At 32.1% G+C, this 26,426-nt stretch overlaps 1 protein-coding gene across 3 annotated transcripts; it reads left to right on the forward strand.

Annotated features, from left to right (window-relative positions):
- The first annotated feature begins 2,147 nt into the window (after positions 1-2,147).
- LOC143253346 (deformed epidermal autoregulatory factor 1 homolog) lies at positions 2,148-22,819 on the forward strand. 3 transcript variants are annotated; one of them, XM_076507080.1, is made up of 8 exons: positions 2,148-2,790; positions 4,296-4,501; positions 10,082-10,214; positions 10,947-11,030; positions 14,268-14,368; positions 14,568-14,699; positions 20,969-21,109; positions 22,321-22,819. In XM_076507080.1, exons 1-8 carry the CDS (start codon positions 2,316-2,318, stop codon positions 22,465-22,467), a joined length of 1,419 nt encoding a protein of 472 aa, XP_076363195.1. In that variant the 5' UTR covers positions 2,148-2,315; the 3' UTR covers positions 22,468-22,819. The 3 variants fall into 3 exon arrangements, with proteins under 3 accessions (XP_076363195.1, XP_076363194.1, XP_076363192.1); XM_076507079.1 differs by having other exon boundaries at positions 2,150-2,790; positions 10,974-11,030; positions 20,969-21,132; XM_076507077.1 differs by having other exon boundaries at positions 2,153-2,790; positions 20,969-21,132.
- Positions 22,820-26,426: the final 3,607 nt, after the last annotated feature.

Below are 26,426 nucleotides of genomic sequence, written 5' to 3' on the forward strand. Positions count from 1 at the left end.
ATTAGGGACGGCTAGCACAGATAGCCCTCGAGTAACTTTGTGAGAAATTCCAAAATAAATAAATAAAATAAATTTTCTCGGGCCTGGCATGGTCTAGCGCGTAAGGCGTGCGACTCGTAATTCGCGGGTTCGCGCCCGCGTCGCGCCAAACATGCTCGCCCTCCCAGCCGCAGGGGCGTTATAATGTTACGGTCAATCCCACTATTCGTTGGTAAAAGAGTAGCCCAAGAGTTGGCGGTGGGTGGTGATGACTAGCTGCCTTCCCTCTAGTCTTACACTGCTAAATTAGGGACGGCTAGCACAGATAGCCCTCGAGTTGCTTTGTGCGAAATTCCAAAAAAAACAAATTCGTGAGACAGAAGAAGAGTCCCAGAAACCCAGCCTTTATATGCATAGATAATAATGTAAAGCCGTTATATAAAAGAGGAAATAACCGTGAAAAACTTACGTTTTATCAACAACCTACAATGTTTCAACGCCTACCCAGGCTACTTTAATTAGCTAACTTCCTGTTTCTTTAAATTCATTCAAAATTCTGGGGTCAAGTTGATATACTTGAAAAGTTATGCTGCCAGAAGACAACAAAAACTGAAGATGATATTGTTTTTTTTTTTTTTTGTTTATGTTGAATTTAGCGAGGGCTATTTGCGATAGTCTTCCATGATTTATAAATGGTAGACTACACTAAGGGTTGATGTCTAATAAAGCATGATGGTAGAACACTCGACTTACAATCTACTTGTCATGGGTTCGAACGCTCACTGGACATGCTCTCCCTTTAAACCATAGGGGTTAATTATCACTTATAATGAACTCGCAGATTACAAGTCGAGCTCTCTCGCCATAAGCCAAGAATATGGAGCACAAACAGATTAAAAACAGTTTCCCAAATACCAAGTTTTCTGCTAATTTCTTTCGTTTACTGTGTTTTCATGATACTGTATTACGTTTATCATGTTTCCTAAAATTTCAAGAACATTCCAGACACTGAGACGTGTGCTCATCTAACGACGTCAGAACTCCTTTTAGCTAAGATTAATATGAATTCATCATTCAAAAGAAAAAGACGAATATCAATATTTTACCATATTAGAAATGGTGTATGAAAAGGGAACCTCAAAAAATAATTTTGTGAAGCAAAACTATATACTGTACAATATTAAAAATATATAGAGAAAAACGATCGCAAGTGTAATTTCTGTGTGTTGGAGGGACTATCTCGCTCGCGGGCGTCAACTTGCACTAGTCTATTGTAACGATATGTTTATGTACTACAGGGCGTGTCAAATTACGTCTGTTACTGGCCCCTTGAGTTTCAAACTCCATTGACTGTTATCATATAGAATTATTTTGATCTAATCTAATAACTCTGAAAATTACCATCACTTGAACACGGTACAGTGGTGTCACCTGTTAGATATATTTATAATATGTTACCACAAATACTAATCAGCAAGTATTTACTCCCAGAACAACAAACTATTTTCACACGTTTTCATTTTAAAAAATCATAAAACAAAAATATGAGATATCGTTGCTTGGCATTATTTTTCTTTTCAAGATTTTTTTTTTGCATGGAACTTTCTCTTAAGTCCTAAAACTCATGTCAGACATAATTATTGTATCAATGCGTTAGTGATAGAGTATGATCACGTGAAAAATTATGTTATTTATAGAAAAAGTCACACTTTGAATTAAGCTATATCCTAACAAAAGAGTGTACGGGATTGGTAATTTGGAATCTTTTAACGTGTCTATTATTGTCTAAAGTAATTTTCTTTAAAAAAAAAACTTTCGTTTGGCGAGTTAAATAGCAATTACATTGGTTTGAAATCCACAGGATACTATCAATTTTGATAAAAAATACATTATTTAATTAGTTTTAGGAATCGCTTAGCAATAGAGTTGTCTAAGGAATTTTTAACTCGCGTACCAAAATATTTTTCGAACACCAACAAAGTAAAATCCATATACCATAGTATTTCTCAAACATAAAGAAAAGGAAAAATAAAATAAAAGTAATACAACATAAATATTTTAATACCTTGGTTTGCTTTAACATTTTTACATAATTTTAAATGAAAGGTTTGATTATTACACTTAAACAGTTCTTTTACAGATTTTGAAACCTTATTTGTTCAAATCACGTTTTGTGTTTTTCAAACAACATCGGACGTGTTAGGCGAGTCTAGTCGAAAATATACGAGAAAATGGCGACTGGTGAAGAAGCATAGTGTGTGAAATCTTTTAATATTAAAGAACCAAACTTCACATGGTTTAGTAGATTTCTAACAGAAAAAACAACCGTGAAAATTATGGAGAGCGCTGGAGGAACCGAATCTGCGAATGTTCCCACCATAACTACTGCCGATATATCCGAGGAGCTTCCGAATACGGACGAAGGAACATTTCCTTCTCCGGAAAACGAAACGCAGACAGTCAGCGTTGGCCTTAGCGTTAGCGCTTTACCCAACGTCCTTGTTGCTACTAGCCAAGGTTTATTTACTCCAGAACAGTTGCATGAAGCAGGCTTGAAGACTACTCATTTTGTAATTCATGACCAAGCAGCTATTGATACGGCTGTATTTAAATTGAAAACACCCACCACACCTTTGACTCCTTCTCCTGTGTGTACTCCAGGGACACCACTTACTCCGATTAGTGCTGGCATTACAGAAAAGAAACTTCCTGGCTTCAAGTACAACTGGGAGCCCTCCGTCCACGATCCAGTTTTACCTGTTAGATGTCGAAATGTGTGCGGAGAACTTCATAAAAACAGATTTGGCTCAGGTAGGTTGCTTATGAACCTAACGCTAAACAACTTTACAGTTGCGCAATTATCAGTATGAACACTTAATTTATAGACTTATAACTTACTCATTATTCATTTCATGCAAGTACGTCTAAAATGGAATATTCAAAATCCGAGGTAGTGTAATGTTACTTCTGTGCTAACGATGTTAATTATTATTCCAAATACCTATCTATATATTATACATATGCAAATCCAAATGCTTTTAAAACAAAACAAGACGAAATAGATTGTTTGGTTTGTAATTGCTGGTTGTTTTTTTCTTCTTATATTTGTTAATAGTACTATAAGTATGCATTTAACTGCTGGACATTTTTGGTGCAATGTAGTAATCTTTTCATTATATATTTATTCACCTTGCATTTGGATTTGAACTCAAACTTTCACAGATCTGAGGTGTGTGTGTTTTTTTTCTACCAACTGAGGTAAAGGGCTAACTCCCAGTATTTTTTACTATTAATAAGGCACTCTAAACTACTCAAACTACTATAGTAGCACTTTGTCTATGTAATTGAAAAGAAATATTTCACTACATGTAATTCAAACTCTCAAGTCTGCTTGCCAGGTATATTCTCTGCCTAAAAATAAAATGCAGATACTCTCTGTTTTCATTTAATTGGTTTTAAGGACTAATTTTACAGGTTTTGTAAGCTGTTATTATCTGCAAAGTTGAAAGATATGAATTTGTTGTAAAGGTGTTGAATGATATTGTTCTGTAATTCTAAAACTATTTTGACTCTTTCGCATCAAATTGTTATTATTCAAAAGCAAGTAATATATCTTTGGCTATGATGAAATGAACAGAGAGTTGGGATGTTTTGAGCTGATTTTCCACATGTCATTTACAATTTTAGTTGAAGTGGTCACTGTGTTGCAGATTGCTATTTTTATCAATGTTAGCATGTTACCTTACCCTTTGAAATATTCCATAGCAGCATGAAAATGGATGCCTGAAATGAATAATGCATTGTATAAACATGTAGCTACTATTATAATTGCATGGAAACTACTTCAATAGTGAAATTCAGTTGCCAAATTAACCTAAATTAGTTATCCAAATAATGAAAAAATCAATTTCTGTAGGTTACTCTTGACTAGAATAACCAATTTTGAGGGTTGTCTTTCAAAATTTGTAGTGCCCACTGGAGGATTTACACATTTTGATATGTAAGCACTATCCCTCGTGAAGCAGCAAAGCTATAATGTTGCTTTGAGTAAAACATTCTTTTACAATCGTTTAAAGTTCAAAGTTGTTTCCTTCAACCTTTCAATCAAGTTTAATGGTTCTGTCATTTCTTATCCAGAAACAGAAATGGCAAATTTAACCATTAGCTCAGGTACCCTGAAAGCCTCGTGACTGGATAACGTACTTTAAAATGGATGTCACATAGAGATACGATTAAATATTGTAAAAGAACTGCCATACACACTGTATTAACACTGTTTACTATTTACAAAGTTATATAAATTCATTTATTTTCAGGAGGAAGAGGAAAGTGTATTAAAGTTGGTGAAAGTTGGTACACCCCATCAGAGTTTGAGGCGATATGTGGAAGAGCTAACAGCAAAGACTGGAAAAGAAGCATTCGATATGCTGGTAGAACCCTTCAATGTCTTATTGAAGATGGTGTTCTTCAACCTCATGCTACATCTTGTACTTGTACTGCTTGTTGTGATGACACAACTGTGGTAAGACCCAATCTTTCAGTTTAAGATATATTCCTGTTAGATTATACCGTTACATGTATTTAAATGCTATAGCAGTGATAAGAGAGAGTGGAAAATTTATGAGATACACATATTTAATGTTCAAATTTTTTTAAAACCGTTTTCCAGTCTGCAGGTATTAATTTTCTTGCTTTGCTTTTGTTTTCCATTGCACCTGTATTAATACATTCCATCACTGCAGGTAACTGATATTAACCTAAGGTATAGACACTAAGGGTCTTATTGGTCATGCAAGAATGTCCTTGCAAACCCACTTTTGAGAATAATAAAAAATTGACCTCCCTTTTTTTTTTTTTTAAAGGAAATCACTAGTTCTGTTCCTAAACTCCTGTAAATTGTTTATTTTCACTGCTAAATTTGCTAACTTTTGTATGTTTATTATACATATTCATGTACAAAGTTCAAGATTTAAAAAAGTTACTTTATTGTTAATTATTGAACCTTAAGTCTAAGGACAGAATTCCTTCTCACTTTTATATTTTTTGCCATTTGATAAATTATTTTTAGACACAAGTTTCAAAAGTCTTTCATATATCTATTCTAAATCCATTTTAATTCAAGCTGGTTGTCAAAACTTACATTTAAATAGTAGTAATATTTTTATTATAAATTGTAGTAATATGGTTTAAATTACACAATAACTAAATATAGTAATTTTGGTAAATAAAAGTAAGAACTTTAAAAATTTTAATTTACAGTTTAGTGGTGTATGGTTGATTACTACATTAAAATAGGATTAGTATGTATAGCAGTATCTTAGGCTTAGGTATATTTCAACTTATTAGTAAATCATAAAACATGGTAGATACATTGTTTTATTAAGTAAATACAATATGAAACTTATTGTATCTGTGTGTTTTAAATTTAGCTTATACTGTTAGTTCTAATAAATTATGAAGTTTTATTTCTAAGTTCTTTATAATTAAAGATAAACTTTAGTGTGAAAACAAAGTAATGATCAAGAAATAGTATCATTGGTTATTAAATGTTAGGCTTAGCAAAAACAGCACTAACAATAGGCTACTGATATTTGGTAGCAAGTATTTTTTTTCAGACTATGAGTATAAATACAGTGGTTAAGACTAGTATAGCAGTTAAAACATTTACAGTTTGTTAGGTGTGTTAAGTGAAATGTGTGGGTTTTATTTGAGAACTTGAGACTGATGTACTTTTAAGGAAGCTAGTAATGAAGATGTACAATTTTTATGTAGAGGTTGTATGTTGGAGGAAATGTTGAAAACTATTATAATTAAAGTAAGTAGAGACAATAGATAAAGAGAACTAAATGGCAACAGGATTTCAGGAGAAGCTTAAATTTTACATGCAAGGGATACATCTCCTACCAGTGACTTTCAGGAAGTTAGAGTAATATTGGGGATAAAAGTAGTGAATTTATAATGAGACTTTTCTGTTGAACAGCAAATTTCAGCCCTTGGCTTCTGCAAATGAGTAACTGTTGGTAGGAAGGAAAACAAAAGGGTCAGAGACGGATATGGATAAGGAGGTTAGAGTTACAGGTGATTCCTTGACAAGGCATGCAGACAGGATAGTCTGCAGGGCAAAAAGGAGAAAAGAAACAGCTTATGTTACCCAGGGACATAGGTGGAGGATATAACTGACAAAGCAGGAGATAAATTAAAATGGGCTAGCAGAGATGCAGTTTTTTGGTACATGTAGGGACTAATGGTGTAGGGAAAGGTAGATCAGAGGAGCTAATTAATAAGTACAAAGTGTTAATAAAGGCACTTAAATAAGAAAAACATAACTCAATTTTGTCAGAAATACTGCCTAGAATTAAGTGGGGGATGAAGTTATAAGTAGATCACTAGGGCTAAATTATAGACTTAGGTTAATATGTAAGGATGAGCAAATAGGCTGTTTGGGTTTGTGGAAATGATTAAGTGGATGAAAGGAGCTTTTTGGAATGGATGGTTTATATTTAAATAGGGTAGGGCTGGCTTGTTTGCTAAGGCTAGTAACTCAGCTTTAAGGGAAGTTTCAAACTAGGACTAGACAGTGTTGAGGGCCAGAAAAACTATATTAAAAAAGAAAAAGGGGCAAAGAAAAGTTTAGTATAGAAAATGATTATAGAGGTACTTATAAGAATAGGCTGGATTGTTACTGTTATAATGCTAGAAGCATAAAAAATAAAATAGATCTTCAGAGCATTAGTAGGAATGAAGTACTTTGATGTAATGAGAATAACTGAAACATGGTTAAATGTAGATGATTTTGATGATTGAAGAGCATTTTAAACACAGAGTTGCAAGCTAGTTAATAGGAATTGAGTATTAAATAAATGGAGGAGGAGTTTTATACATCAACTATGAGTTACATCTTGTTGAAGTTGAGGATCTTAAAGATAATAGCAAGGAAGTTTAATCCATTTGGGTTTATGTTAGTGAATATAAAAAGAAACTGCTTTTGTGGGAACTTGTTACAGGCCACCAAATGATACTGATGAAATTATTTAGCAACTTTACAATGAAATTACAATTTCAGCTGTTAATGGAATTGTAATTACACTTTGTAACATAAATTTTGTTGCTGGAGAATATGTGTTATTTCTTATGTTGTAAAAGTACAAAAAATTACCATGATCCCTTTCAAACCTTGCTTTTGTGACCTGGATAATGAAATTTAGAAATTAACCTATTTTCAGGGTAAAAACAGACAAATTTGCACATTTTCATTTACATAAGGTTTGAATAAAACAACATTTGAATCAAGATTTACATGTATTTATACTAAAGTTATACTAAAATGTTTAGAAGTGTGTAGTTTTTCGAGATTTACGACCGTAATGTAAATCACTTTCACGTACCAGCCCCCAAGATAGTCTCCTATCATGTTTTTGTTATATGCTCCTTGGTAGAGGTGTTTAAAGTCCAGTATATCTTGGTGAAAGTGCTCACCTTGCTCCTCTGAGTATGCTCCCATATTCTCATTGAATTTATCAAAGAGAGCATCAAGGAAATGGACTTTTTGCTGTAGTTCTTCACCAGGGCTTCAACCAATTTCACATAATTTTCAGCTTTTTGATTGTACAAGAAGCACTGAATCACTGCAACAAAGCTGCCCCAAACTTTTTTTTTTCTTCCTACTGAGCTTCTTGGGGAATTCTGTGCACTCCAGGATCTTTTTTATTTGTGGTCCAACGAAGACACTACCTTTGACCTTTGCCTCAGACAGCTTAGGGAGGAAGTCTCAAAGGCATGTGAAGGCTGCAGACTCCATATCATGAGTTGTGACAAATTGTTTCATAAGATCCAGTTTTATGTGCAACACCTGGAGATCCACTAGTGGCTCACATTTAACATTGTGCCTCCCCACAGAGGACTCAGTCCATTGTGATAAATTGGCCACATACATTGCAAAATGTATCTGGAGAATGCTTGCAGCTTCTTGATGCCATCTCTGATAAAATCTTGTAAGTCTATGTGTTTTCTTAGGCAGCTAAAACTAAACTGAAGTTTTGAGTGGTGAGCCCCTGTATATATATTACTATGGAAAATTCTAGAACATTCTAAAAGGTTCTTAAAAATTCTCGTAATTTCTACAACATTCCAGAAAGTTCTTGAAATTCTTGTAAGTTTGAGAACATTCTTTATCAGCTATTCAGCACTGAATCTACCTGGAATGTTCTTGAAAATTTCATTACCCAGATCACAAAAGCAACATTTTAAGAGAAAAATAGGTCTTTTCCATATACTTTAGGCATAACCAATTTGGAAATAACACTTTCTCCCCAGGAACAAGAAAAAGTAAACAATTTGTTACATAGTGTTATTGATGATTTTAATTTCAAGCATACAGATTGGGAAATGCCAGAGTCAAACCAAGAGGAAGAAAGGTTTATGAAAACTCTTTAAGATAGCTTTCTTCAGAAATTAGTCAAGGAACCTACTGGAAACAATGCTATTTTAAATTTATTGTTAATTTCAATTATAGAAATTATAGAAATGATCAAGAGGGTAAAAACTGGGTAACATTTGGGTGAAAACAATTATAGCTGTATTAGGTTTAATGTTTTGCCTCTATGATAGTAAGGAATAATGATATTATAGTTTCAAATTTCAAAAACACAAATTTTGAATGGGGTGCGAGAAGAATTATCTCTTGTGCATTGGGCTACTGAGTTACTTGGAGAGACTGATCAGATGTGGAAGATTTGTAAAAATAAAATTTTAAATATTAATAATAAACATATTTCTTACAGAAAGAAAAAGGTAGTTGCAAGTAAAAAGTAGGTTGGCTCACAAAGATTTTAAGAAATAAAATTAAAGACAAATATCATAAATCTAAGAAATTTAAATTGATTGGTATGATAGGAGACTCAGAAGATTATAGAATATCAAGACAGTGAAACAGGGAATTAGGACATCAAAAAAGATGTATGAGAAGAAGTTTTTAATAACCAAGCCATCTCATAACTATTACTTACTAGCCTTCTTTTATGTCCTACATCCATTCTAACATTTGTTTATTAAATTTTGCCTTTTTTTTTGGGGGTTACTAATGAAGACTTGAGCAGTTCTACATCTTGAACAACTAATAAATGGAAATTAGATTAAACAAAGTGACTGCATTAATTCTGAGATTATTAAGAAAAAAAAATGGAAAGCTTAGAAAATAATAAGGCTCCTGGACCATATACATTTTTCCACAAAGGTTTTGAAGGAGGTTAAAGATTAGACATATGAGCCACTTACTACTATTATTTTGTCAGCCCTTTAAGAAGGCTTACTTATACAACAACTAAAACAAAAATTAAACCAATGTAAAGGAACACCTTTATACCTATACTAATTAATAACCTAGCATCCAACTGCAATGCCCTTACAGTCTTGTACCCACTTATACTCTTGTCCCTAAGACGTGCCCAGTAAAGGTCAGTTGCAAATTCACCCTTTGTTAACCTGAAGATGATCTAGGAAGGTCAAAACGTTATTCTCTGCTTATTAGTAAAAGTGTTAATACCCATACCAGTCATTCTGAAATACAGCCAGATACTCTGTTCAGTTTGTGTGTTGAAAGAATACTTTTATGAATTTAGATTTTTATGGCCTGCTTTGTTATTTAATTAAATGAAAATATTCCATATTTTGATTCAGTGTATCTAACAAGGCCATGGTCTTATCATGTTGCTTGTAAAGCTAAAATGTAATTGCCATGACAATACCTGAAATCTGTTTAGTTAAGACAGTTCTAAATAATGTAGTTCTATGCTTATCAATAAAAGTGTTAATACCCATACCAGCTGATCTATTATCTGCATATGATTATCATAATATGTTACATGAGGTTAATATGTATAATGAGTTGTAAATTATTTCTGTATCAAACAGTTCTAGACTCTATGGTATATATATATAAGTTTTATTTTCATTCACCAGAACAAGAGAGAGTAATTATTTTTTCCATTAATTGCTTCTATTGGTTAATACAAACTGTATTTGTTGTAAAGTTGAACATACAATGAATTTTATATCTATGAGATCCAGATATTTTATATTCATAGCAAATTCTGTTGCTTGCTAGAGTGGACCAGTTCGTCTTTTTATACCATATAAAAGAAAAAAAAGGGACAAGGATGACTCTTTGAAGAAGCTTCATATCCATCAAGAATATTCTAATTCTCCAGTAGAAAGTCCCATAATACAAGAGTGTGAATGTAAGTATTTTTTGTATGATATTAACTTAATGTTAAACAAGAATGTCCTAATTCTCCAGCAGAAAGTCCCATAATATACAAGAATATGAATGTAAGTAGTGGTTGAATGATATTAGTTTCACAACCAACAAGAATATTCTAATTCTCCAGAAGAGAGTCCTGTGATACAGGAGTGTAAATGTAAGTATTCATTGAATGATATTAGCTTCATAATAACCTGTTCAGTGCCGTAGACGAGATAACTTGTCTAAGCTGATGGGTAACACAGTGCCATGGACGAGTTAATTCGTTTTCAATAATACCTAAATTCAACGCTAGATGTCAGCACCATGCATGCATTTGACCTACTTACATATTGTTTCACTTTCGATCCAAAATGGCGTCACAAAAAATGTTACAAAATGAAGAAGCATTAGAGTTCTATTTTGAACTTGGTTTGGAGTTGCCGTAGTAGCTGAAATACTTGGCAGTCAACAAGTTAAAGAAGAATATTCTTATTCTCTAGTAGAAAGTCCCATAATACAGTAGTGTAAATGTAAGTAATAGCTTGTGAACCTGAATTTCCTTCTTGATTTTTAAGGGAATATGGTAATGGTAATTTTTGTATGGGCTTGACTTGTAAATGTCGAATTTGTATGTATTATGGGATTATTAACTTTTATAAAATTATTTCTTTTTAATAGATTTTGCATAAATGTGAATTTTATTTATGTAGTTTTTTTTTTGTCTTAGCTGAAGCTGTAACTCTGTCCACTTCAGGTAATGAAACCTTCCCAGTGATGGCTGCTTCTAATACTCTGGTGGATGAATCTGGAGGTGGGTAAGCTGAATGCATCTTTTGACTTTTAGTTGAAATTGCACACTTAAATTATTTTACATCATTGAATGTTGTTATTTTTGTAGCACTTTTTAAAATAAGATTGTATTGTTTTGACCAAACATCCAAAAACACTGTAAATAAATTATGATCTAATATCATATTTTTTTTCTCAGGATAACAGCTAATATTTTATAACTGTTTATAATGTTTTCCACAATGTATTACCAACTGACATGTAAGCTTGTATCTAAAACTACCATGTGAGTTTTCCATAGTTAGAAAAGGTTGACCAATAAAGATGTACAAATACATCTGTTGTTTTTTTTATGATATCTAGAGAAAAATAATTAATAATTCAGTTAGTTCAATAATTAAGGGAAGAAATCTTATTTCAGATCTTGAAAGGAAATTACAGAAAACAATGAGATGAAAAAGACAGTTGGAATAGTGAAAACAGTAACAATTGAAAACCCTAATTTTGATTAGTTGATTATTCGTGTGACAGTTCATGTAATAGGAATTTTGACTAATTGAGTATTAGGATAATCAAACACAGTAATAATTGAAAACAAAAATGTTGATTAATTGGTTATTTTTGTGGCAATTAATTTAAATGTAATTCCTGCTCATAGGTAATCCACTAAATCATCTAGCTCTACCTATTTAATGGACACTAACCCCCCTCAAAACTTGTAAAACTCCTAGCAATATTTTCAAAACATATCCATTAATGCCTCAAATGAACATTTAACATTTTAATATTTTTCTTACAGAACCAGTATTCTAGCTTTTATTGTATAATTGATTTAATTTCTAATTTATTTTGTGTCTTCATAAACATTAGCTTTTGGTTATACTAATGATAACGTACTTTTACTCAACTTTATACCTAAACAGTAATGTGTTGTAGATAATTTATCCCAGATTTCACACTTTTCTGACATCACACTTTTTGTACTGTTTAATCATATGCATTTATCTGTGTCAAAGTTGTAACATTTTTACAGTGTTACATGTAAGATATAGTTTTAAAACTTATTATCAATTTATGTCAATAAACTTTGAAATGAAGGGCATTTTGCAGTTTAAGTTTCAATAGTATCTAAGTTTTTATTTGTTAATTTCAAAAGGACATATTTAAGAGGTTCTGAGTCTTCACTTTTTTGTTGTGACATATCTGTGCTGTAATCTTTTCCATTTAACAACACAGCTTTTGCAATGCCTAAACAATTACAAACACAAATTAAATATAATTACAAGAAAAAAGTTAAATTTGAATTCATTCATTTGTTGAGATATTAATAAATTTGTAAAACTCACCCAGAGGAGCCTCTCTCATTTTTTTCATTCATTTGAAGTCATTGATTTATTCATGCCTGCTCATATAATAGGTACATTTATAAATGTATTGTGAAATAATAAAATTCCATAGTTTGTTTATTTTTGGCAGTCACAGACAACAGTTTGCAAGAAAAGTTTGACTGGTGTGGACTAAACTCATTCTTCCAAGCAGTGACCTACTTATAGCTTAGTTAGAAAATCAGATAAATTATAGTAATTTTTGAACATTGTATTCTTGTGTTGTAGTGCTATTTATATTTTTTATATTCTAAAATATATATTTGAAAGCTAGGTGTATTGTTTTTAATAAAGAACTTAGAAGAAATTAGGCCTAAAACAGTTACATTTGTGCTTGCAAAGATTACTTGGGCTACATGCATTGCTCATGGATTTCATGACACATGACTAAAATACAAAAGTAAAACCTAAATACAATTTAATTGTCAAAGTAAAATGTAATAATGTGAGAAAAATACTTGGTTCTGGCTAGGATAAAACTGAACAATGTTTAAAAGAAGTTTGATGTACCTGTTGAAGAATACATTAAGTTTTTAATGTAACTAAGTTAAATCTTATGACATGCCAACAGTTTAAAGTTAAACATGTAATGGGTTTTCATTGGTTATTATATGTGTTTAAGGAGGATTACCTACAATGTTGCTTATATGAGGCTATAGAGAGTTTATAATGTTCAACAAACATTATGAACTCTCTATAGCCTCATATAGCATTAAATGGGTCAGACTACTTTAAGCCAATAGCTAATATTTGTGTGTTTCTTAAATAAGGTATATTTTATTATTTACTGTTATTTTTGTTAACAGTGTTGATTACAATGTTTACTCTATCTAATTTTGTTACTTATTTTTTTATGCATTGTTAACCTAATATCTGTAAATAAGAATAGCTAAAGTCTCCTAAGTTGTCTAAACTACTTATAACATTGCAGGATAAAATTTACTATATTTTGTACTGAAATGTTTAACTTCAGGAATATCCACAACAAAATATTTCAAAAATAACCTTAATTTTAACACTTGCTAAAAGTTCCCATTAAGAACAAACTAATGGTACAAACATAACTGCAATCAGTGTATTCATCAAGCTGAAGAGCTTTGGTGTGGAAACAGCATGAAAAGTGTGCCATGATTTTCACTGCATTGAAAGAGATATTTTTTAATGGCTTACATCATCATAGATTACAAGTATCCAGGTGTTGTTTGTTATTTGAGTGACAGCACTGAGAAAGAACAAATTTGAAAATAATTATATTATCAAATGAATTTGTCAACATTCCATAAGGGAATCAACCATATAAAATAATAATATGAAATTATGTTTAACTGTTTTGATTGGGTAGATGTGGCCAAATAATTAGCGTACTCAGACTGTGAATGTGAGGAATCATGGTTTGTAGATTGTTGCTTTAAAAGTATAAAGATACAGGTGCATTGTAAGAGTGATTAGGAAACCACACTGTTTCATCAAACAAGAGAAACTCAATGCTTGGTAGTAAGTACTGGTTACTAGTTGTGTTCCTTCTAGTCTGTGTGCTTAAAATCAGGAATGGTTTTGCATATATGGTCCTTTGTGTAGCTTGGTGAAAAGCTCTGAAACAAAATATTCTGCGATATATCCTAAATTATAAATAAAAATATTGTTTTAATGTGTTAAAACTATGTACAGTTTGAAAGTCTTTTTAGAAACAGTGTTTGCATGAAGATTGTATAAACATATATGTGCAAACTTGGTGTTCTAAAATCTATGAATTTATAGCTATGATGAAATTCATTGGTACTTTTGTCACCTCATGAATTGAACCTGCTTTACAAGATAGAAATATTCCTTTATCACTTGTAATAGTTTAATGTATATATTTTTTTCAAACATAGGAGGTACTATGATAGTAACAACAGCAGCTACCCCACAGACACCTGTGACAGGAACAACATTAGACATAAATGAACAGCGCCATTGGTGGCAACTAGAAGAGGTACAATATTCTTTTTGTCTGAAGCTTTTATGTCCTATTTGACTAGAAAAGTATTTTAAGTCCAATTTTAGGAGAGGGTAAAAACTGTTTTAAAAATAATTTCATACTGTTCCACTCTCTTTTCTGAACACACGCACACACAGATAATTTCACGACCTTTGACACATTTAATTTTAAGGCTTTGGTATTGTTGAAACAGATGATAAAGAACCTGTTGCGGCAAGTACAAGAACTCCAGAAACAAGTTGAAGCAGTAAAAGTACAAAGTGTTTCAGCTAGAGAAGTAGCTGTACATCAAGTGAAGACACAGCTTGAAAAGGAGAAAAAAGAGGTGGGAAACTATTAGATAAGAATGATTCATCTTCACACAGAAATATTTCTTTAGTATGAAGTAATGCTATTCAAGTATATATTCACCTTAGTTATAGTGCATCTTCCCCAGATGTAGTGTAACATATTGTATTTTATTTTGCAAATTACTATTACAAATGTGTCCTACTCCTTTATTTCTTGTCTGATCATCTTGAAAAGTAGGGGGATATAAACTTTGGTCCAGTTTACCCATATTCTTTTGTAATTTAGGTCCATGCTTGAATTTTAGGAGGCAAAAGGCAAAAAAGCAGTCCTCAAAATTAGTGATAGCATGTGCCTAAACCATAGCATTATATGAAAATCATGAAGTATAATGGCATGCAATATGCTGCTATAAAGACAAAAACTCACAAAAATCTTTTTCCCTTTCTATTTTTTTTAATGAAAAGCTTAAATGGTTAAGAAAAATAGAAGTATTGATAATTAATTGGAAAATTTAATGATACCAACCTCTCAAGTGTCATTTATAATTTAATTTAACAATTTGCTGTAACAGACTACTCTAGAAGCTAGGATCTGATTTTGCCATTAACATATATATTGCTTGAAGAAAGTCCACAAAAACATATGCTAAGGTAACATTACGAGTGTAGTTTCTACTTCCAAACTCTAAATGTGTATTAATTATTATTTTGCACAATTTGCTGAACATTTTGATAATTCTCTGTTTTAATAGCTTTTATAGCATATTAGCTAAATTAATAAAACATTTGTTTTAATCAGAGTGATTTAATTTAGGTTTTGGGGTAACGTAAAAACTATTTAATGATTGTATCTGTATGTGTGTGTGTGTGTGTATATACACTGCTGGACAAATTCTTAAGGCCAATGAATATAAAGAAAATATATGCATTTTGCATTGTTAGACTTGACCACTTATTTGAGTAGAGCTTTGAAAGATGAAAATCAGAAAAGGGAAAATAAAAATAAAAAACGTTTTTAGCATTTAATAGGGAAAATGTGGACACTATGAAATTAGCCTAAATACTAGCTCAGTGGTTCCCAACCAGGGGTGCGAGATAGCATTCCATGGAATGTGAGATAACATTTCAGTTTTTTTTTTGTATGTATTAAGGGTACTGTCCTATATATTCAAAAAGTACATTCGATTTTTATTTCTTATTTTTCTTGTTACAGACGTAGCTTTTTACCTTGTTATGATAAGCTATCATTTCTACCGTTACCAGCGCAGACTGAAATCTTAATGTACAACTGTAAACAAACAACACACGAAATGTAAATGTGACCTAAATACTCGGCACAACTAATTAGGTTATGTTCATGAACGCCGTCTTGAAGTGTCTGTTATTTATTTGTTATGTATTCACGTGATCGTGACTCGAGAAACTTCCAGAAGTATCCAGAATTAATTGATGACGTCATGATGTATATTCGAGAATGTTCCAGAAAATTTTGCAGAGTATATAAACCCAGTGCATTGTTGATTCTGTGTTCGTGCAAAAAACTTCATTATGTCAAAGGAAATGGAATGATGATTATGTCAAGATTGGTTTCACTTGCATCGGAGCAACTGAGGATCTGCAAAAACCCTCGTGCATGCTTTGTGACACTGTCCTTTCAAATGCAAATTTAAAGCTATCTAAGATGCAGGAACACTTCAAAAACTGGCATAGTGGAACAGCTGTTGCAGGCCATTATGTTGAATTGTTGAAAGGTAGAAGGGCCCGCTTTGATTTTCAAGCAACCCTTCCAAAATTAGGTTTTATATCTGCTGACAAACCACTGTTGATGGCTTCATACCACGTGGCATATAAAGTAGCCAAATCAAAGAAGCCCCATACAATTGCAGAAGAGGTGATAAAACTGTGTGCATTAGAAATGGCAACAATTGTTCTGGGAACAGAAGACTCAAACAAGCTTAAATTAGTGCAATTATCAAATAATGTTATTCAAAACCGAATTGGTGATTTGAATTCGGACATTTTGGACCAAGTTATCGCAGATATCACGGCTAGTCCCTTGAAAATCTCTCTCCAATTGGTCGAAACAAGTGATGTTGCAAATTGCAGTCAACTCATTGCACTAGTGAAATATGTCCATAATGATGCCATAATGGAAAATTTCCTGTTCTGTGAAGATCTGAAAACAACCACAAAAGGAAAAGATGTCTTCCAGTGTGTGAAGGACTTCTTTGTGAAATATGATTTAGATATCCAAATTGTTGGTTCTGTGTGTACCAACAGTGTTCCTGCTATGCTAGGAAATAAATCAGGATTTTTTGCACTGATGAAACAAGAGATTCCATATTGCAAGGTACTCACTGTTTTCTTCATTGATATGCTTTGGCATAAAAAACATTGCCTCCAAAGTTGGAAAAGGTCCTTGACACTTCTGTGAAGACCATCAACTGAACCACTGCCTCTTCAAGTTGTTTTGGGAAGATTTTGAAAGTGAACATTTAGTTTTGCTTTTTCACACAGAAGTCTGCTGGCTGTCATGTGGAAGAGCTTTAACGTGCTTCTTTGAACTGCGAGAAAAAGTCAAAACTTTTCTGAAGGAACGTGGCTGTGATCTACCCGGAGAAATAGAATCACAAGAATTCAACCAAATGCTAGCCTATTTGAGTGATATTTTCACTCATAAGAATGACCTGAGTGTATCTCTTCAAGGGAAAAACATAAACATATTGAAATACTGCAAAAAGTTAAATGCTTTCAAAGAAAAGTTACATCTTTAGTGTTGATGAGTTAAAAGAGGGAATTTTTCAAATTTTCCATCACTCGAAGAAATGGTGGGTGATGATGAGTCTCTAATTCCATGTGTGTGTGAAGAAATTGTGGATCATTTGGAAATACTATCAAAGTCATTTGATGGATATTTTGGAGAAGAACTGGAAACTTCTGATGAATGGATTATGAATCCATACTCCTTCAATTTGGATAATATGTCAGATGATGAAGAACTGAAGGAAGATCTTATTGAATGGTGCACAAATCAAGTTCTTGAAATGCAGTTTGAAAGCAAAACTTTAGAACAATATTGGTGTTCAGCAATGGACATGTTTCCAAGACTTTGTGAAAAAGCACTAAATGTGCTCATCGCATTCGTGACAACATACTTATGTGAGTTTGGATTTAGTGCCCTTTTGTCAATCAAGACAAAATTTAGAAATTGCTTGGGTGCACAGGCAGATTTGCAAATTGCTATCAGCAACAAAGTGCCACACTTTTAAAAAGAAATAAACAAGAACAAAAGAGTCATTAAATTGAAATTGGCTTATGAACATTTGAATATTTCAAATTCAAAAAATTTCATTTCATGCATGGATGAAAATTTATTTTTTTGTAGGCCATATAGGGTTTATGCAACTTTTAGTTTGTTGTAATATTTTTTCTTTTCCAAATGTTTCGTTTTTGTTTATATATCATTAAAAACTAATTATAAAAATTTGTTTTGGCCACCTTCACCTTTATTCATAAATAAATAATTACTGTGAGGGATTCAAGAACATATTAAAATGTTTTAGGGGTGCAGGGCATAAAAAAGGTTGGGAATCACTGTACTAGCCGGTCAAAAGTTTAAGACCATACTGAAATGAAGCATTATTCAGTAAACATGTAATGAAATTTAGTCATTTATGTTCGAGCATTAGGATTTCCAACATCTCCCACTGACATCTCCTGTGTTACATTGGGTAAAAACATGGGAAAGGCTACAAAGTTAACAGAGTTTGAACATAGCAGAATTGTTGAGCTGCAAAAACAAGGTGTCTCTCAACGTGCCATCGCTGGTGAGACTGGGCATAGTAAAACTGCTGTTGCAAATGTCTTAAAAGACTCTGAGGGATATGGAATGAGAATTTCAAGTGGTTGGCCCAAGAAAATTTTGCCGACGTTGAGCAGGAGGATTTGACGGCTTGTCTGGCAAGACACTAGCCAATCGTCGAACAAGATTAAGGCCCTTACAGATGCAGAATGCAACTCAAGAACAATAAGACGGCATCAAAAAGAGAAAGGCTTTAAAAACTTTAAACGTCTTCAAAGGCCACGCCTGCTTCCACTCCACGAAACAACTCGTTTAAACTTTTCTTTGTTCTATGATGAGAAAAACTTTAACCTGGATGGTCTAGACGGCTTTCAACGTTACTGGCACAATAAGGATATCCCACCTGAGACATTTTCTACACGACACAGTGGAGGAGGTTCCATCATGATCTGAGGTGCTTTCTCCTTCCATGGAACAATGGAACTAAGGTTATACAGGGTCATCAAACAGCAGCTGGCTACATTAGCATGTTGGAGAGAGCATCCTTATTGACTGAAGGCCCTCACTTGTGTGGAAATGACTGGATTTTTCAGCAGGACAACACTGCAATCCACAATGCTTGCAGGACAAAGGGTTCACTCAAACTGAACCCCATTGAAAATGTTTGGGAATGGATGGCAAGGGAAGTCTATAAAAGTGTATGTCAATTCCAAACAGTGCACGATCTTCGTGAAGCCATCTTAACCACTTCCAGCCAGCCTTCTTCAAACGCTTTTATCAACCATGCCAAAGAGAATGTTTGAAGTTATTTGCAATGATGGCCATGCAACTCACTACTAAAACCTCTTGTTGGGCACTTCCTACCCTGTTTAGGACTTCTTTTTGGTATGGTCTTAAACTTTTGACCAGCTAGTATTTAGGGTAATTTCAGTGTTCACATTTTCCCAATTAAATGATGAAAAGATTTTTATTTTTATTTTCCCTTTTCTTATTTTCATCTTTCAAACCTCTACTCAAATAAATGGTTGAGTCTAACAACACAAAATGCATATTTCTTCTTTATGTTCGTTGGCCTTAAGATTTTGGCCAGTAGTGTATATATATATATATGTGTGTGTGTGTGTGTGTGTGTGCATAAAATTTCTTTCCTTTTTAACCAGAGGAGGCATTGACAATAGAATCTGTAGCATAGAAACCTAATGCATTTTTTGATTGGCCATATTTTCTGCTATGGAATGCATTAGTCATCTCTGTCACAGTTTCTTAACTCAATCTTTTTATGTGTATATATATAATACACACACACACACACACTTTTGCATGTGTATGCTTGCATATATATACACACAAAAGTAGTTTTGACACACCCAAATCAAAGTATTTAACTTAAAGAGAAAGCAGAGCCTTGAAAATGGACTTTATGCACATTGTAACTCGCATATAACCAAGGACTTGGAATTGAAAGATAGAAAAATTTAACAAAGTGCTTCCTTGTAATTTTCTATACTTGTATAAGTAACATAACATTTTGGAACAACATGGTACCTGTTGGTCCATTTTGATTGTTTTATTCTCTAAACTAAACTAATGACACTGTTAAAGTATTTTCCATCCAAATTATGCTTATAATTCAAATTATGGTAATCACATACATTATCTTGCATTTACTATAATTAAAATCTATTTGTCCATCTCAATAAATGATCTAAATATTTTTGTAAAGCAGCAGCATTCTCTTCACAGCCAGCAACACTTAAGATCCTATTATAATTTGCAAATTTAAATAATTTATTAACCAATCCATTATCTGTTTTGTTGATGTGAATCAAAAAAGAACAAAGGTCCTAAAACTGAGACTGAGGTACACACAAAACAAATAGGAAAACTAGAAGAAAACAACAGTAAAGTAATTCAGAAGTTCAGTTTAGAAAAATAGACTGTAAGCATGTAAGCAAGAAGTATGGCAGATATAGGAACTGAAAAAAGAATTGTTTTCAGTAATTCTGGCACATCTTGAAACACAATCTTAGATGCTACAGTGTATTTATCAGTTATTAAAAGAAAGTAGAAAGTGGTATCTCACTCATTGTCTAGGGAGTAGTTTATCACAAAACTTGTCATTTTAGATGTATTTTTTATTTAATCAACAAAAGAAACAGATTTATAAGTAGCATTCTGTCCACCATTTTATAAATACATCTCAGCAAAAATAATTATTTGGTATAATGTGACTCTTATGAGATCAGTTGCCTTAATATTGTTAATTTGACTGTATACAACATATAGCATTCTGATTTTGAATTTGTTTTCCAATTGAAGTTCATCCTCAGAACTAAATAAAGCATAATTAACTGTCATGTTTTTGTACTATAACATTTTCAAAAGTTGTACAACTGAAAAGGAAAGCTCTTTTACTTCTTACATGTATGAAGTTTATTTAAATATTTTAATTATGTAAAATCTTTATATTCACCACTCATCTTAATGTTTTTTTGTATTTAGGCCCTAAGTACTTCTAGAATAGAAGCCCAAATGAACCTTTCTAGAGCCATTTTGGAAGCTCGTATGGAAAAAGAGATTGCTGTCCAGCAAGCTGTTCAACAAGCTAGAGTAGAGATTCTTGAAAACCAAGATAACAATTCAGCAGAAAAATAGATACATTTAAAGTAAGAAACAGACTTAGGTAGTGATGTAAGAAAGTAGGTAGATTAGTAAGTATTAAAATGGAATAGAAAAATTTGTTGTTGTTTTTCTTTCACTAATTCCTTGTGTTTCAATTTTACTAATGGAAGGATAAAGATAATGAAAAGTTAGTTGAGAGGTTTTTAAGGAATTTAACCAAATGGTATACAAGCATAACATTTGTTATGAATTCCATTAATCTTTTCAGTTTACAAGTATGTAAAAGTTTTTAAACAATCATAAGATTTTTATGTTATTGGTTACAAAAGGAAATTTCAGCTACTCTATTTTATTGTTCATAGAAAAATAAAGTAAAAAGAAAAATGAATAAGTTTTCTGATTTACTTCTAATAGAAGACAATGTTGAACTTGATGTTTATGTTTTATTGTTTGCTTGTTTGTATTTTATAGCAATTTCATGGCTAAGTGTATTATTTAAAATTTTGTTCAGGGGTCATCAAAGGCCGAGTAAAAATTCCTGTGGGATTTTTCTTGTTTGAAAAATTGAATATACCAAAAAGTATTTTGGGTAAATCCCAGTTTTAAAAAATCCATGTAACCATCTTTGAATTTTTGTTTGATTATGGCAACTTAATATCAATTTCACCCTTAAGAGAGACTAATAAAAATCCCATATTATTTTGTGAATTTATATGTTCTAGGTGCGTCATTTATAGAAACCTAATTTTATAAACAAATCATATGTTGTTTTCTTTATGTTCTGTTTACATATCTATTAAATCAATGTTTTCTAGCTACATATGAAGCAGTTTGTTCAGTATCAAGCTAAATTTTTCTCTGGTCTCTCATCTGTAGCCTGGTCATCAAAATGTATAAAAAATAATTACCCATAGTTCTGTATCACCCTTTTAATCTGTATGGCATATGCAGTGGTAGATAATACTGAACACTAGGAATTGGGGGAAAAAATAAATTAAGAGGCAATATAAGTTATATCAACATGTTTATTTCTTACTATCTGTGAGAAGATATTATTTTCTGATGCAGTTATTTGGAAAAATATCCTAAGAAAATCATAAATGTTTAAATTATGAAATTTATATTAAAAAAGCTGAAAATCATTAAATTTTTGCTAAAAGATGAGGATTATATATGTTTTGTAATCTTTCAGTCCTTAAAGTTGAAGATCTAAATGTTTTACTATATTACAGCGATGTAACAACTGTAACCGAGAAGCTTTCCACGAATGTACAGGATGCCATCGTGTCAGTTACTGTAGTGTTTTCTGCCAGCGGAAAGACTGGACAAGCCATCAGGAGGAATGTGGAGAAATGCTTGCTGTTGAAGAAGGAACATGATTAGAACAGTAACCATGTGAGCTTTTGTACAATAAAACTCTAACCTACAATCAAACGAACCAGGCTATTTATGGATGTTGTGGTTCTTTAGTAGGAAAAAGTTGACTGATTCTGTTAAAAGAAGATAACTTGTAATAAAATAGTCTTACAATAAATATGATTTGAAATACAGAATTGTCTTGGACAGTTCTGTGTAATGTATGATACAACAACTGGACTTTTGGAATACGGTTTTAGGAAACTGATTAATGATACAAAAGCTCACTGAACTAGTTATAGCTTTATTTTTATTCATATCAGTTGGCATTATATTTATAACTTGGTTCAAAATAAATATGAAGGTTGGTTTTAATTATTGTTATCACATCAATTTACCACGTGTGTATCAAGGCCTGGTAACAGTGGCCATCCATCAAACGTTTTCTGACCAAAAATATAAATATTCAGCTGATACAAAAATTAATTTCTTTTTCTGATATTCATAATTGTAATAGTTTATGTATTTATAAACGAAAATAATGTATTTTTTAAATATAAAAATAATAAAGTTATCCAGAGAAAATTCTCTTTTAAAAAAATAAATATAAAAACCACTTCGTGCTTGCTTGCAAAATACACAAAACTTCTCACTTTCAAAACATATGTTTAAAAATGGAATCATGTTCACCGTCAAGTACATTTGTGAGACAGTGGATTACAATAAAGCATTAAATATACAGTGTGACAAAATTAATGTAACAAAGTTGTGTGTAAAGAATTATTTTTTCAAGTTAACTCTGATTTTATAAATGAAGTGTAAGTGCAAGGATCTCCACTTTAACCACTGTTATTTGATTTGTATATTATTGCATTTCAAGCAAAGCTATCAGTGCGTCAAACTTGTAAATCTGATATTCATATAAAGTATGTAGATTATACACCCTTAGTGTGGAGGTCCAGTAATCAGGCATTAAAAAAAATATATATACATAAAAACGGTTGGTATGGGTTGAGAAAAGTTTTATGTAGAGGAGCGAACAACATTTCAACCTTTCTCAGTCATCGTCAGGTTTACAAAGGAAGAAAGAGGTAACTGACCAGTAGCTGACCACCTGTTTGAAGGGGGCTGTGTAACTGAGTGTAAGAATGTAGAGGGCTTGCTTAGATGTTTTATTATATTTATTAATATAGGTATAAAGTTGTTCCTTTACATTGATTTATTTTGTGCTTGAGTTGTTGTATAAGTAAGACTTCTTTAATTTTGCGTTTCTTTATTTAGTATTTGGGTGTTTTCTATGGTTGTGTTTATTTGATATGCAGTGTTCGAAAACATGTGAAGGTGACTTTTTGTGTTCTTTGAATCTGGTTTTCATTTTTCTACTTGTTTCTTCAATATAGAAGTTGTGGCAGTTATCACATTGTATTTTATAAATAATGTTGGTGTGCAGTTTGTCAGTGTAGTTTTTACATAGTATAGAACACAGTTTTGTGCCTGGTTTTTGAATAAATTTGGTATTAACTGGAATGTCATAGTTTGTTACTAGTTTTTGCCAAATGTTGGTTATTTTTCTGCTGATGTTGGGAATATATGGTATGCAGCAGTATATGGTTTCGTGATTTTTTGATTCATGAGATATATTTATTTGTTGGTTGATTTTGCTTTTTGTCTAGATGTGTGCATATAATGTTTTCTTTGGTTTGTGGAGGAAACTTATTGATGTTGATGAAGTGTTGTCTTATTTTGTCTAATTCATCATTAATTTTATCTGGTAAGCATAGTTTTATGGCTGTGTTATTTGGTTTCTTAGTATGTTGAGTTTTTGTTTTGTTTTATGTGCCAAGTCCCAAGGAATGTATAGTCCAGTATGGGTGATTTTTTGGTGGATTTCTGTTTTAAATTGTGTGTTGGTTCTTGTAATTTTGAGGTTAAGAAATGATATTAGATTGCACTTTCTTCCTGTTCACATGTGAAGTTAATGTTGGGATGTATAGAGTTAATGTGATTGAAAAAATTAAGTGTGTGTTCTGTTGATGTGAATTCCACAGTCGTGTCATCTACATATCTGTACTAGTATAGTAGTGGATGTAATGCTGTGTTAATTGCTTGTGTTTCAACTTGTGTCATAAAAATATTGGCTATAACTGGTGATACTGGGTTGCCCATGCTTAGGCCATTTGTTTGTATATAGTTGTGGTTGTTGAACATAAAGTTCATCGTGGTAAATTTTATGAGGGTTGCTGGGAATGTCTATTGATGGGTTAGGGTCTCGAATATAGAGTTCTAAAGCTATCTTGCAGGTTTCAGCGGTTGGGACTTCTGTAAAGAGGGATATAACATCGAAATAATCAAATAAACTCAACATAACCACAGAAAACACCCAAATACTAAATAAAGAAACAAGCATAAACAAACTTAAAATTAAAGAAGCCTTACATATACAACAATTCAAGCCCAAAATAAACCAATACAAAGGAACACCTTTATACCTATATTAATAAATATAATGAAACATCTAAGCACGCCCTCTACATTCCTTTTCTCAGTTACACAACTCCCTTCAAACAGGTGGTCAGCTATTGGTCAGTTACCTCTTTCTTTCTTTGTGAACCTGATGATGTCCGAAGAAGGTCGAAACGTTGTTCGCTCCTCTACATAAAAATTTTCTCAACCCCTACCAGCCATTTTTACATAGATATTTTTCTCTACAAGTGGGTTTTTTTCATCATCATGGAAGGCATTAACAGAGTTTGTAAGCTATTTGAAAAGCACAGAACCTTTCATACAATTTACAATTGAGAAAAATGATAGTTTGCCTTTGATCATATGTATTATTATTATAAAGGAATGAATAAGAGAATTTAGAATTCACACCAAGAATTATATTGTGCTCAAACACGAAAAATATCTGCATTTTACATTAATGTTCATATAATTTTGAGGATAGGTACAAAAAATGAATTGTTACTAATGAAATATATGGTACTTGAAAGAAGATTTTACCCAATTGTTGTAGATAGAGCAGTTGAAAATTCATTAATGTGGTAATAATGGATCGAGGTATTATCTTAACATCAAGTTATGATAAAATAAAAAGAATGTTTAATGTTGCCACCTGTTTAAGGTTTAAGTTATGAGTTGTTTTAACTGATTAATAAGGTAAAACAAATTATAGGTAATACTAAAGATCATATACATGAAGTGGAAAAAATTGAAATTTATAAAGTGAATGTAGAAGTGTTTAAATTGAACACACAAAATGTTATTTAAAATATTAAGTAGAGTTTAATGGATGTGCAACAAACAGATGGACTGAAACTTTAACAGTGGCAATTTAAGATATGGGAAAAAAAACAATAATATTGATTTATCCAAAGGGTATCAAGAGCCAATTATATGCCAGAGTATTAGAAATAATAAAGTTTTAAAAAATTATGAATTATTAAATGGAGACAAAGGTCTGGTGAACATTAGTTTTTGAATGTCACTGGATCCTCTGAGATTTATGTAGAAATGCAAATTTACACATACACCTCACATGTCCCAGATAAGAAGGAATAAATATGATACTTGTCTTGCAAGTTTACTCCCGGTGATGGTGGGACTGACATCTAAACACATAAAAATTGTTGAATCAAGAATTTTCTACTGAGGGAGGGGTCCCCCACTTGTACAGCAGTAAGGCTATGAATTTACAATGCTAAAATCATGGGTTCGATTCCCAGTGTGGCTTTGCTATAAGAAAAACACACTACTGAGAGAGGGGAATGTGAAGATGGGAGGGAGGAGATGAAGTAAAATTCAAATTGAACAAAGTGTAAAATATTGTACTACAAAGAGGATGTTCCTCTGTACACACTCTGAGTTTAACACTGCATGTGTACCAAAGATTGGCCATAAGTATTTTTAATGTTGTATGCTATTTAGTTATTATTTCTCTCCCAGTAATCACTTTTCTTGAAGAATTAAAAGAAGCATGGGG

Source organism: Tachypleus tridentatus, chromosome 6 (genome assembly GCF_004210375.1).
Source record: "Tachypleus tridentatus isolate NWPU-2018 chromosome 6, ASM421037v1, whole genome shotgun sequence".
Lineage (NCBI taxonomy): Eukaryota > Metazoa > Arthropoda > Merostomata > Xiphosura > Limulidae > Tachypleus > Tachypleus tridentatus.

What these genes read in the sequence shown, in the direction of transcription:
- LOC143253346 (XM_076507080.1), top strand. Translation starts at nt 2,316, where the DNA reads ATGGAGAGCGCTGGAGGAACCGAATCTGCGAATGTTCCCACCATAACT. An exon ending in TTGAAAAGGAGAAAAAAGAG is followed by an intron (nt 14,700 to 20,968) that starts GTGGGAAACTAT and finishes TTTTGTATTTAG; the next exon opens with GCCCTAAGTACTTCTAGAAT. An exon ending in AAAACCAAGATAACAATTCA is followed by an intron (nt 21,110 to 22,320) that starts GCAGAAAAATAG and finishes ACTATATTACAG; the next exon opens with CGATGTAACAACTGTAACCG.